The 13,866-nt window shown below is 35.8% G+C and overlaps 1 protein-coding gene across 13 annotated transcripts in view; it reads left to right on the top strand.

Annotated features, from left to right (window-relative positions):
* The window catches only part of LOC128871949 (protein lap4), a 239,552-nt gene that overhangs the window by 186,342 nt on the left and 39,344 nt on the right, over window positions 1-13,866 (top strand). For all 13 annotated transcript variants that reach the window (XM_054114140.1, XM_054114144.1, XM_054114148.1 and 10 more), the window contains 2 exons: window positions 1,683-1,794; window positions 7,446-7,764. In XM_054114140.1, coding sequence (XP_053970115.1) covers window positions 1,683-1,794; window positions 7,446-7,764 — 431 coding nt within the window. The remainder of the gene's footprint in view (window positions 1-1,682; window positions 1,795-7,445; window positions 7,765-13,866) is intronic.

Genomic DNA, 13,866 nt, shown 5'->3' on the forward strand with positions numbered 1-13,866 from the left:
CTTCCATTGTGCTTGCCACTAAAATAGGTACATATTTTGATTTTTCTACTCACTTCCGCCTACGCATATACGGCATACATTCATACATACGTATGTAACTCCATGCATTTTGGTATTTTTTAAATAAATTGTAATAGATTTCGGAAATTATTTTCGTAGCGCCATCTAGCTGATCTTTGTTGGAAAAGCTTTAGAGTCGTTACCACTCTATGGGAGATTTATGAAAAATGTTTTTGCTTCTTATTATTTTATTTTAATTTAGCAAAAAAGCCGATACGTTTATCTGTGAATCGTTGCCATTGTTTATGACGGCTGATTAAACAGTTGCTCGTAGACAAAAAATGCAAAAATGTGAACATTTGTTTAAGAATAAATGTATGTGACTAAAGGTGTTAAGGTGTGAGTTTGTGTTCAGCTACGTTAACTTTTTAACAATTTTTGCCTTTTAATTCTCTTTAAGTCCCATTTGCTTAGCCTCTGCATCTCATCATAAAAGCATTTTTCACATCATATTATGTTGCCATTTTATTTAGCCTTTCCCTTACTTCACGATGAAGCATAATAAATTTTAATCAACGTGCTCGTTTGAAAAATAAAACAGCACTTTGGCTGGACTTTAATTGGCGATGGAGAATTTGACGTAATATTAATTACATATCGTCCTCAACACCAACTGCTGACGTTCAGGTTTCAACCTGCACCATAATGCTGATGAACTTTGTTTTACTCATACTTGGGGTCAAAAATTGCCGTACTTTCTCCTCACTTCTGCGCAAAGGTGTAGTGTTTTGTCGCAGTTGCGGCATTATACCTCGATTCCACTAGATTTCGAATTAATGATGCAATGCTGTTGCGCGAACAATGTGTATAACCGTCGATACCGATACTGATACCGACACCCATACCGCTACCACTACGAGTATTACCTACACTCCAGATGTTGTCACGTATCTACCCACATTTTGTGTAGAAGGATAAAACAAAACAATGTGAAAAGTCGGGAAAAGTAGTTTTTCTTATTAGATTTCCTTTATTTTCATTTTTGCAATAAATTTATCACCTGCATCAGGAACGAATGCAGAGTAGCTTACCGGTGTTTCACCCCTTCTTCGAATTCAGCGAAAGAAAAAATGCATCCAAGCCATAAAACCGACAGAAGATGGCTTTGGTGATAAATGGAGAGCTGTTGTACTGTTCACTTTTAGCAGCTGATTGTATGTGGGTGTGTTTGTATGTGCTGAGCTAGGAATAAAATTTCAACGAAAACAAAAAAATAAAAAAGTGAAGGTTGTGCTGCGGTCGTTGTCTGCCACCCATTCGAAAGCTAATGTCTCATTCTCCACCCATTTCAAAGCTAATAAGGGAATCATTTATTACTAGAAGTTAATTAAAGACTATAGAGCATAATGTATTTGTGTTCAAAGGAATTTTCAATAGATCATGTTTTAATTTAATTCCAAGTTCAATGGAGATTTATTTAAAAGAAGTAGTTAACTGTCTCAATATAGTAAATTTTGGAGTGGATAAGCAATAATTATTAAATAAACACTCCCACTGAACTTTCGTATGCGTTAAGAAAAACAGTTAATATAATTAATACGAAATGAAGGCATACTTTATTCCAGATTTTAATTTAATATTTTTTACATGTGCAATAATGTATGTTTTTCTTTGTTAAATAGTCACCTTCATCAGAACACATCACCACATCAAAAGTGCCTAAATCGGTTTCCGATAAGAAACGATTCTTTGAATCAGCTATGGAAGATCAACACAAGCCATCACAAAAGACAGGTAAGAAATAAATCGATATACACCCGACGAAATTACTGTAGAGGCAACACATTTTGACCATTTACCTATTTGTACTTTTCAATTATTTTTATTTTGGTTTATAAAAATATAGTTCATTCTATAACAACGACCAAGATAATCAAAGTTTCAAACTTGGGTAAATAAGAAATTTAATAAAAATTTCAAAATTTCCAATCAGAATTAAAAAAAAAAAATAATGTGTAGCTCAAACTTCTTGTGGATTTGATAAGTTTTTTAATGACAATGTTTCGGGGTTTTTTCCGTACAATAAAGTGCATTCGTTATACAGCGTGCACCATCTCGAGCTTCGATATAGAAATATTGAATAACTTTAGCAACTAGCAAAATTGAATGTTTGTTGGTGTTTTTTATTTGATTTTGTCCTTTACAATCTGTTTCAATTGCACTTAGAACACAATATCCAACAAATGACCACCTTTACGAGCCACACAATATTGTGCTCTTTTTTTCGAATTTTTCATTACTTTTGCTAGCATTTCGGGTGATATTGCCTCTATTTCAGATCTAATGTTGGTCCTGAGCGCTTCCAATGTAGTGGGCTTGTTGGCGTATACTCTACTTTTTAAATAGCCCCACAAAAAAAAAAAAAAATCCGGCGGCGTCAAATCCTTCTAAGAGTGGTTCCTTTTATGTTTAGCTGCTGGGCACGGTGACGATATGACAGATTTGGGCTTTTCAAAACACTCTGCTTGACAGTTTCAACAATTTTATTGGAGCGTCTTTTACGAACTGAAACACGTTGATGATTTGCTACAGACCCCGATTCTTCAAAATTTTTAGTCAGATTGCGTATGGTGTTATCAGAAGGCACTTTACGACTGCGGTATTTTCGACGGTATGCACGTTGAGCAAGCACAATTGAACGACCATTTTCCAAATACATGGTCACAATTTCCGCGCGTTCTGTAGGTGTAAAGTTATTTATCGTTAAAATAGTACTGAATTGACGTTTCCAAATTATTTTTTCTCAAGTTCTTCTGACAATGGATAGCAAAGTTATTCAATATTTTCATACCGAAGCTCGAGATGGCGCACCCTGTATACTATATGTACATATATATAATTGGCGCGTACACCCTTTTTGGGTGTTTGGCCGAGCTCCTCCTCCTATTTGTGGAGGAACCTACAGTATCAAACCGACTCCGAACGGCAGATATTTTTTTATGAGGAGCTTTTTCATGGCAGAAATACACTCAGATGTTTGCCATTGCCTGCCGAGGGGGACAGCTATTAGAAACAACTTTTTCTTCGTTTTTCGTCTTTCACGGAGATTCGAACTTACGTTATCTCTGAACTCCGAATGGTAGTCTCGCACCAACCCATTCGGCTACGGTGGCCGCCGTATATAAGGAAAATGTGCATTCGGTATACAGTGGCCGACAGAAGTCTACATACACCCCTCCCTCTCGTTGTTTACAAAGTACAAACACTTTGCTTAAAAATATGTTTATGCAATTTCATTTGAAATCTTTTTCTTATCGACTTAATTAAAACAAATCCATTCTTCAATTTGAATACTTAAGCATCTACAATGGCTCCTCGAAAAGAAATAGCAGTTCATGTTAGACATTTAGTTTTTCAGCACAGGAAAGAAAAAAATCATATGGCGAAATTTCAAAAATGTTAAACTTAAGTCGTGCAACAATCCAGACCATTGTAAACAACTTTAAAAATAGTAGTTCCACCGAAAATAAGCCGCGCAGTGGCCGCCCGAGCAAACTATCTCGCAGAGACGTCAGCTTGATTCTAAAAGAAGTGGGCAAAAATCCAAAAGTTTCTGCTCCGAAATTGGCCCAGGATATAGCAAGCTCATCCAACAAGTGTGTTCATCCAAGAACAATTCAAAGAGCTCTGAACAAAAAGGGCTTTCATAGTAGAACACCACGAAAAAAGCCTTATTTCTGACAAAAAAAAAAACCGTAAACTTCGCCTGGAGCTCGAAAAAAGCACGCAGGATGTTTACCGATGAGTCGAAGTTTAATATATTCGGTAGCGATGGAAGGGCAAAAGTGTGGAGGAAAAAAAATACTGCACTGAGTCCGAAGAATTTGGTATCAACAGTGAACCATGATGGCGGCAATGTAATGGTTTGTGGAGCTGTTGCTGCATTTGGAGTTGGAAGATTAGTATTTATTGAAGGTAATATGGATCGTTATAAATACAAATCTCTATTGGAAGTCAATCTGAAATCTTCGCTGGATGATTTGGAGTTTGGTCCAGGTTGGGTCTTTCAACAGGATAACGATCCAAAGCACACAGCACACATTGTGAAGGATTGGCTGCTTTACCACATGCTCCAAGGCAATTAAATACACCACCGCAAAGCCCAGATTTGAATATAATTGAACATGTTGAGAGATTTTAGATCGAAAAATTAGAAAAAATCCGGTTTCAAGCGCTTCAGTACTCAAAGAACGACTAATAGAAACTTGGAATAATATAACTTCTGCAGAGTTAAGGGGGTATTCTAGTCAGTGAATAAAAAAAAGCTATTGATATTTTTGCTATACATTTTTTTTATCATTTATTTATTTATATATTAAGAGCACACGCGTGGAATTATGCGTCCTTGAAGTCATTTAAAAAAAAGATGACAAATTCTTAATTAATATGAATGTCATTATCGTATGACGCAGAAAAAAAACAGAAAATTTGTTTTTTTTTTCATAAAATGGCGGCTACTCAAAAATTGAGGCCGATTTTTCCCTAATTTTTAAGCTTTCTCGAATTGTTTGCACATATTAAAAAGTTGAAATTTCCAGTTTTTCGTGCGTCATCCGATAGAGATATATTTAAAGAATATTCATGATAAACTTCAAGCAAATCGGTTGATTAGAACTTGAGATATCGTGCCGACCGTATCGAAAGAAGTAGTTTCGAGAAAAACACGTTTGAAGTTCACCGTCCGCTTAAACCAGTCTAGCTGTCGCGTCACTAAAATAGTTGTAACTTCGAAAATAATTCGAATTTTGAAAAATCCTTTTAGGGAGATATTTTTTAATACTTAAACTATCGAATTTTGAAAAAAAATTCCATTTTTCCTCTTAATAAATTTAGTCACCTCGATGCCACGACGGCTTCAAGCTGTAATTGATGCTAATGGTGGACCAACTAAATACTAAGAAGCAATATTACTTAGAGTTAAGTGAAGTTTTTCACACTGGAGTAAGATATTTGTGTACTGTATGTAGACTTTTATCAACGTTGGTTTTAGGTTTTTTTTTGCCATGTATGGATTTTTTTAAGTTTATAATGATTAGAAAAAGCTTTCAAATAAAACTGTGTAAACACATTTTTCAGTAAAGTTTTTGAACTTCCAATCCAGTGGAAATGAGGGGTGTATGTAGACTTTTGTCGGTCACTGTATAAGGTAAATGTGTGATACTTTCAGCGGAAAACATGATAAAAATCAACGAAAACGTTATCTACTGAACAGGTCACTTGAAAAAAGAGAGTTACCTAGTTTAAAATACCTCGTTTGGCCTCGAATGGCTCGAAGAGGTACTTCCCAACGTTATACGAGTCTAACAGCATGAGTTTTGCTGAGGTGCCCATTTGAACATGACGTCATATAGACAGCTTCCTCGTGCGTTCAAAAATAGTTTTAAAATCAACGAGATGATGGTCGGTATCGACCTTCTTCCTTCTTAAAACTCTGCTACCATCGGCTTTGGGGCTTTTGTTCTTTTATACCTCATTATTGTTGTGCTCGCATCATCCTGGTCGAGTGGTGGAGTGGTAGTCGCATTTAAATACTTTTAAAGTAAAGATTATGCATTTTAAATTTTTGTTTCTGAATGGAAAAATAATTAAGTTATCCGATCCAGGAATCAGTAAAACTAAAAGTACCCAACTTTAAACTTCGAATTCAGGTAAAAATGCAGAATTAGTTACGTTTCAATTTATGCATTATTATGGATTTGCATCTAGTTTGTTTTTAGAAAATTTATTTATATTTCATAAGCATCTTCGACAAATGCCGTCGGTCTTCTGTAGAATCACCATTGGCATTATGTCCCAATTGTTTGAAAATACTTGTTTGTGAAAGACTACATTTTGCATATCGTTCCACGAAAAGTTTTATCTTTGGCGACGTTTTCATTACACTTTCTTATTCCACTATAACAACGAAGGAATCGCGAACACCAAAAAGTCAAAAGAGCAAAACAAATCCCAAAGACGGATAAGAAATCTTTATTGTATGCAGCAACAGTACGTTGTAGCTCAGGGAAACGAAGCAATTTTCCTCTTACACATCTTGATTTATGACCACCCTTACAGCGAATAACTTACTTTTAGTTTGCAATATATTTATACATAAATATACATACATACAAATAGACACTTATGTATGAATGCAGACGTGATAATTTGCAAGATTCGACTGCAGGGCAAATGGTAGGAGAAAAGTGAAGCTTTCCATAGGAGCAGAATGTGCTCGATGGACAGTATTTGCCAACTGGAGAATATTATGGCGCATGTCAGTGTGTTATTTAACGTTTGTACTACGAATGCGTACTGATTTGTTGCTTCTTTTTCCACTTCACAAAACTATTTATTTAACAGTAGGGCATAAAGTGTTGAAAGTGTGACAGCCGTAAAGTAAGCGAACTCCTCAACAACTCAATGAGGGAGTGAGCGTTTAGTGTATTGGATTCCATTTAAGGAATTTGTAGCGAACATACGAATACCCTTCATGTAAATGAATGGGAAATTAATTGCTATGAGATGCACACTCGTATAAATACTTCAAAATGAACTGGGCGTTAACATGTCTAATTCAATCTTTTGTTATGCCCGTTTCGCTGTTTATTGAAACCATACAATTTTCTCTAAATTACTTATAAAGCCGGCTGTTATACATATACAGGGGCGGGTCGATTTAAAAATCGCTCATTGCTCTGTGAAAATCGTATTCTAGGGATCAAACTAAGAAACTTTGCCGAAGGAACCATACCTCTAAAACGAATTCTGATGTCCCCCAATTTGGGTCGAACGAAAAATCCCACTTTGACCCATTTAGAGTGCTCCAATCGAGTTCAAATGTATGACCGACCCCCACTAACTTTGAACGGCCGATCCACCCATGCCAGTGGCACACCACCTGGAACTCCCCTGGGGGGTTCCCCATACAATCATTTCAAAATATCACCATTTTTGGCCTTTACATGAGAAAAGAAACTAAAAAGTTCGACCCAAATTGGGGGACATCAGAATTCGTTTGAGAGGTATGGTTCCTTCGGCAAAGTTTCTTATTTTGATCCCTAGAATATGATTTTCACAGAGCAATGGGCGATTTTTTTGCCTCCCCACAAATCGAGCCGGCCTAATATACAGTGACTAATTAAGTACGAGGTGTGCATTTTTCGGAATCTGTAAAATATAGTATAACAAACCTGCAATTCGATTGCTCAGATACTGTTTCGAAAGATATTTTATCACTCGACGAATAAAGCCAAGAACGCACTTTATTTGAAGTGAATATTTCGACTTCGTGACAGGAGATTTTCTCAGTTTTTGTTGGGTTCATTTCTCATGTACGTTTTAGTTTAATGTTCATTTATATATATTTGTTTTTTTCTTTTTTCTTTTCTTCACCAAATAAATAGAAAAAGTTTTCTCGTTCCTGTCAAAGGATGAAGTTGAGAAGTTGAAGCAAGAAGAAGAAAGGAAGATGGCAACACTTCGTCGTGATAAGAAATCGAGGTTATTGGATGGCTCGTCTGCAAATGGCAACGATGAGAATGATGCTTATATCACCTCCGCTCCCGCCTCTGTCGCTGCGACCATCGCTAGTGAACATCGAAAATTACAAACAGATGATGGGAATTATGAGGGGGATTATGCTTATGAGGACGATAGACGCCTTATAGCTGACCACCGTAACGTACTACGCGAGCGTGATAATAGTGATGCGGATGACATGAGGTGAGTGATGCCATGCAATCCAAATGCGATTAATAGAGCTATGTTGACAAATATCATACCGAACAATCAGCGTACGCACATCCGCACATCCGCATATACACGCACATGTCTGTATTGTATCATAGTTGCAATGACGAAGAACAAGCGACGCGTGTGGGTGCGCTGCATGTGAGGAGATATCGGTCATTTGCATATACTTATAATGTTTGTTTCTGACATCTAATTCTTCAACTTAAAGTTTACTTTGCATCGTTTAATGTTTTTTTAAAGCTTTTGGTGAAAGTGTTTAGCTTTAACGCTTAAGTATACACACACACATACGAGAAAAGAAAACATCTACAAGTATACATATTATAGAGACACATATACAAACATGTAATACAATATTGTTGCTACTCAAATGCATTCCACACAAAGTTCAAATCTCGCTGATCTTTGATAATACTCTTAATCTAGCTTTTTTGGAATCTAAGAAACTTTTTATTTGCTGAGAAACTCGAATTTAATTGTGCTTTGAATGGGTTTTGGCTGTTTACAATCAACGTTTCCGTTTCCGTTTTGGTTTCCGTTTGGGTTTTGTTTTTTGTTTCACTTTCTTCATCATTATCTAATAATTATAATAAAACGTATGGCTTCAAAAATGTCTTTTCCTTTATTTCTTTTGGCTGTTGCTATGTGTTTTATCTACCGACCAACAACCACTCATTCACCATATCTATATATTACAAATGCAAAGCAACTTGGAGGAGCTTTTTATAATCCTAGAACTATAAGGTGCCAATTTACGTATTAAATGTAAGATGAGATGGAAAAATGAACTGATTGAAATAATAGAAATATAAACTATAAATTATAGAAATCATTTAGTTTAAGTATTGTCGTAAAAGTATTTATATAAAGAAAACTATTTTTAAACAACTTGTATGTGAATAAGTTCTTAAGAAACCCGTATGCTATATTTTGTTAATGAATATCACTTAATTTGGAAAGCCTTTATTACACTAGAACCACTTGTAGGGTTTTATGAGCATTTATATTATATACCGCAGAAACAAAACGAATAAGAAACATAAAACTGTCGAATTTCAATAATTAAACCAATGTAAAGAATTCGTGTGTATAAGGTGGCACACAATTAATCACCCGTCAGAAGATTTATAATTCTAGCAATTGGCGACGTACGCCAATAATATTTGTGTCACTTGTGAACTAGGCAGCTGCAGTATACATACAAACAGAAAAACAATAGAGCGCGTAAAGGTTAAAATAGAAATTTCAATCAATCAAAATCTTTGTACATATTAATTATAGTAAAAAAGTTATTAGAAATTAATAGATATATACAACTTATAGTTAACGAATTTTTTGACATTTTAACGTAAACTTTAATTAAACGAGGTAATCTTTGCTATTGTTTAACCATATTTGGTATCCATTTTCTCAGATTTTCCAAAATATCACAATACACGGTTACCATAAATCGTACTTACTTACATACCTATCTGGCAACTACAACCAATGGTCAGTCTTGGCCGATACCAAAATGTTTCTCCAATTGTCTCTGCATTGCGCGCGTTGACGCCAGTTAGAAATACCAAGGGCGACGGTCAGGTCGTCGTCGACTTGGTTTTTCCAACGTAGATGAGGACGACCTTTTTTGCGCGTTCCACAGTGCATTTCGCTCAACGTGACCTAGCCAACGCAGCCGTTGAATTTTAATGCGCTTTACTACGTCGATGTCGGCGTACAGCTTGTGGTTCCGTCGTATTCGATATGCCTCATTCACGCAAATCGCACCATAGATCTTGCGAAGAATTTTTCTCTCGAAAGATCCTAATAACCGTCCATCGGTGTTCGTCAATGTCCAGGACTCAGAGCCATATACTAAGACCGGGAGCATGAGTGATTGGTAGAGCTTTTTTTCGTGTATTGAGAGAGGGCTCTGCTTTTCAATTGCCTACCCAGCCCAAAAGAAGCACTTGTTGGCAAAAGTTATTCTTCGCTGGTCCTCTTGGCTAACGTTGTTGTTGGTGTTAATGCTGGATCCTAGGTAGACAAAGTCCTTGACTAAGCCCAACTCGTAATTGTCAATCGGAACCTGCTGTCCAATACGCGTAAACTTTTTGGTTCTTGACACAAGGTACTTTGTCTTGCCCTCGTTTACTGCAAAGCTAGAGTAAGTTGCATCTCACTGCGCTGGTGGTGTTTGTTAGTGTCACCATGCAAAGCCGGTCTACTGTTGCGGGAATTCCAAATTCAGACATGGCGACATACAGCCGTACTTTTTTGTTTTTTTTTTGCTAGAGGACCTCCACTTGTAAATAAGCCTTCTCTGCTTTCTAAACCGACCAAAAACTGGTGTTGCATTCACACGTTCCTCATGCTACACAAGCGTTTAGGTGCACATCTTACCTCTACGGATGCAAATCATATTTAGGCTTTTCTGAACGAGATGTCGTTACCGAATTTTAGCCACTTTATAACTTTGTGCGGTGTCTTATTGTTCGCACCTTAAGAAGAAAGATATACAAAATAATAATCTTATATACAAAACCAAAACAATCAATGGCAATGGGAGTGAGAGGCTAAACGTTAAAAATGCTGAAAGTATTATACTTATCAGCGGTTCTTCCTTACTATATTGTATTCTTTATCATGCGTGTATGTAGCCACAAAATTGTGAAGATATTATCAACTGGCCATTAAATATGTCGATCTGAGAGTTTAATAAGGACATGAGAGAACGAAAGTGTTTTACCGCTACTAAAGAACGGCCTGTAAAATCCGAGCTAGGTTGAGTAAATGACCCTTAATAGCTTAAAATGTGTGCAACACATTGCCACTGTTTTATTCTTTAATTCTATTATTCTAAATTATTTAATATCGTTAGTCAAATATTTTCGCTTTCTCGTCGTGCTTGAGTCGTGCATTATCGAACAAATCACATCAATTAAACATGGCCAGCAGTGGATTTAGCAGGAAAAAATCTCGCATTGTCGTGTTCAAGAGCTTTTTCAAGCATTTAAACACAAAGAAAAGAAACTTTGCCATTTACTGTCGGTTGCCCCCAGCTCAATCTTAGCCATTTTGTTTTCTCCTACAGCTGCAGGCGTTTTCGAGGCTTTCATTTCTCTTGTTTATATGTAAGTCTAGCTGGAAAAATATAAAAATAACACTCACACTGTCGTAAACAAATCATTTTCTTGCATGTTTTCGGTTCGTGCCCATTGTTGTCGTCTAGGTTGTATCCGCTGTTGTTTTTTTTATTCTTGTCACTTCTGGCTGTTCTTGTTGTTTACAAAGGTAACTCTGCGCAATAAGAGGCAACGCAATTTGATATTTTGCCTGTGGCTAAATGCACTCTGAATGCATACCACTTCATACTAATACAGCTCGCACTTCATCCAAATAGAAGCAAAAACAAGAATCCTTATCCTCTTACCTTGTGCGTATTTATTCTGCCTCTCACAGTAAATTGTAGTAGTATTACAAAAGTATCAAGCCTACTTGGAGCCTACCTTTTCAGTTGCATATATTTATAATATTTTTTATATTTCAAGAGCGCCTCGAAACGCTTCAAATTTAGTGTGGTTCTGAAAGCTGAAAGTGATCTATGACCAAAGTACTTAACTAAAAGTGTAACCAAAGAGTTGATTCCGATATATTTTGCATCTACCCTGTTCCGTGCACAACAGCCAGTTCTTTACAAAGCTTTGGAAACTTATATAAATAAGCGAAATATTTTGGAGGAATGTACAATTTTTATAAAACCTGTCTTACCAAAGTAACAACAGACGGTATGTCTTTTTAGTGTACCGGGCGATTCAATAAGACCGAAGAATAATAAAAAAATATGTAAATGAAACACCATAAAACTTGTCGAATTTTTCCTTATAAAACACATTTTGGAAGTCATGTACAACGCGTATGATTTCGTTCTTCAGCTCTTCTTCTCTCATACTTTTCACGTATACCCCAGAGAGAAATCCAATGATGTCGAATCGTTTTTTGTAAGGTAATGCGTCATGGGAAACTTCGTTGTTTATAGAGCTATTGTTTCATACGCTGTGTGGCGAGTAGCGCCTTAGTGTATAAACTACGTATTGTACAAGCTCATGTCGTCTAATTCGGTCCATAAAAAGTTTGTTATCAAGACACGATACCGGTGCCATCTTCGAAGAATTACGGTTCGAAAAACCAGGCAGTCAGCCCAAAAACCACATCCAACAATGACTTGTTGTTGGTACATAGTTTTTTCTTGACATCTAGATTTTCAGTACGCCAAATGCGGCAGTTTTGCTTATTAGCGTATCCGTTTTGGTTGCGTATCGCGTTGTTCATATCAGTATCGCTCCATAGCAGAGTTTGCCATGTTTGCCCATTCTCTGAAAAAAAATAAAGAAAAAGTATACCACCACAAATATTTGGGGTTAATAATCTGCATCACACTCGCTTCATCCTGTATGTCTGAACAGCATTTGGCAAGCCATAAAGACGAGCAACAGAATTAAGACGCAAACCCATTCGACTTTCGACTACCGCGGCCGCCAGATAGATTGTCAAACTTTTGTCATATTTCGGATGAAATGTACTCGACAAGCATTTTCATTTGATTTGCTGTTATTGTGGTGTGGATAAGCTGAGTGAAACAATTTTTAATTTATTTAATACAATAAAAACGTTACGTTGCAACAAAATATGTTTTATAATTTATTTTATATATATAAAAATATTTTTTTTTTAATGAGGATGTAATCAGCACTCACTATATGAGACTAGGGGCTGTTGCCCGAATACTTCGAATACGTAAGACCATATTGAATGAATTGAATATGGAAATAAATGATAAATTAATTATTATATTTGATTTTTCAATACTGTGTTTAAATATTAGTCAGTTCTCATAATTTTTCTACCGTATTGCGAATTGTCAATAGATACAAATACCCTTTCTATTTCCATAGACGCGCCTAGATATTGTTTTAAATAAAACATGAAACATTTTAGCTTATTTCAGCTTTCACTATTTTTATTCAACAAACGGCTCTTTATTATATGTAAAGAATGACATAATTTAAATCTCCACCATAAGCACTTCTACAGGTAAAATTCACCAAACAGTCGATTCATGAATGCCTAATTGCTGAGAAAGTCGAGATATTGCTGTTGTTGGGCGTAGCTTGTTTAGCAACACTTGGCGCTACAGCAGCAATATTCTCAACAAAACATTTGGTCTGCTAGTCCTCTTTCTATCCTCGCAAAACTTGTTTCTTAAAATTATTTCACCAACCTTTGAATTGTCGACTCATTCGTATTATTTCCACCAAAAACATTATGAATTTGGTTTTTTCTTCACGACATGTTTTTCTTAAGATCGACTATTTCTATAATAATGTGTAAAATTACACATTTGTCTACTTGACAAATGTCAAAGATGGTATAAAAAAAGGTACTGTCAGGAATTATTTACTACTGAAATCAAGGTGTAGCTTTTGAAAGACCCTTTATTTCGACTTACCAGAAGAGATTTGTATTAAAATCAGCTAACAATTCATGAATCGAATTCAGAAGAAACCGACTGACTGTGAAAATACTGTGCACTGCATATATATTCAACCTCTTCCGATCCTAAAAGCGTTATTTAAAAAGGATAGGTAAAATATAAGGTGGCGCATAATTAGTTATCCAATTTTGTTTTTGAATAACTAAAAGTAATATAATAATTAAAAATAATATAATAATAATACTAAAAAACAAAAACATGATTTAATGCGGTGGAAATCTTTAGTTTCACCTTTATGCGCTCCACTGCTTGCCTGTTTGTATGTATACTGCAGCTGCCTAGTTCACAAGTGCCAAATATGGTTAACGGACGGCGCCATTTGTTACTTTGCATGTACTTTGATAGCAAATTGTTTGGAAGTATTTTTGCAGATACATAGAGATACATTCCATGCTCGAAGCTACCATCAGACGCCTGTTCATTTAAAGTTTGCTTATTACTTAGATCTGAAGAGGTTAAAACAGCTATATGAAACTCTATGACCATATCAATGTAATCCGAATGTGAAGTGAAATATTCAATTTGAAATGCTTGTTTTT

Source organism: Anastrepha ludens, chromosome 2 (assembly GCF_028408465.1).
Source record: "Anastrepha ludens isolate Willacy chromosome 2, idAnaLude1.1, whole genome shotgun sequence".
Classification (NCBI taxonomy): Eukaryota; Metazoa; Arthropoda; class Insecta; order Diptera; family Tephritidae; genus Anastrepha; species Anastrepha ludens.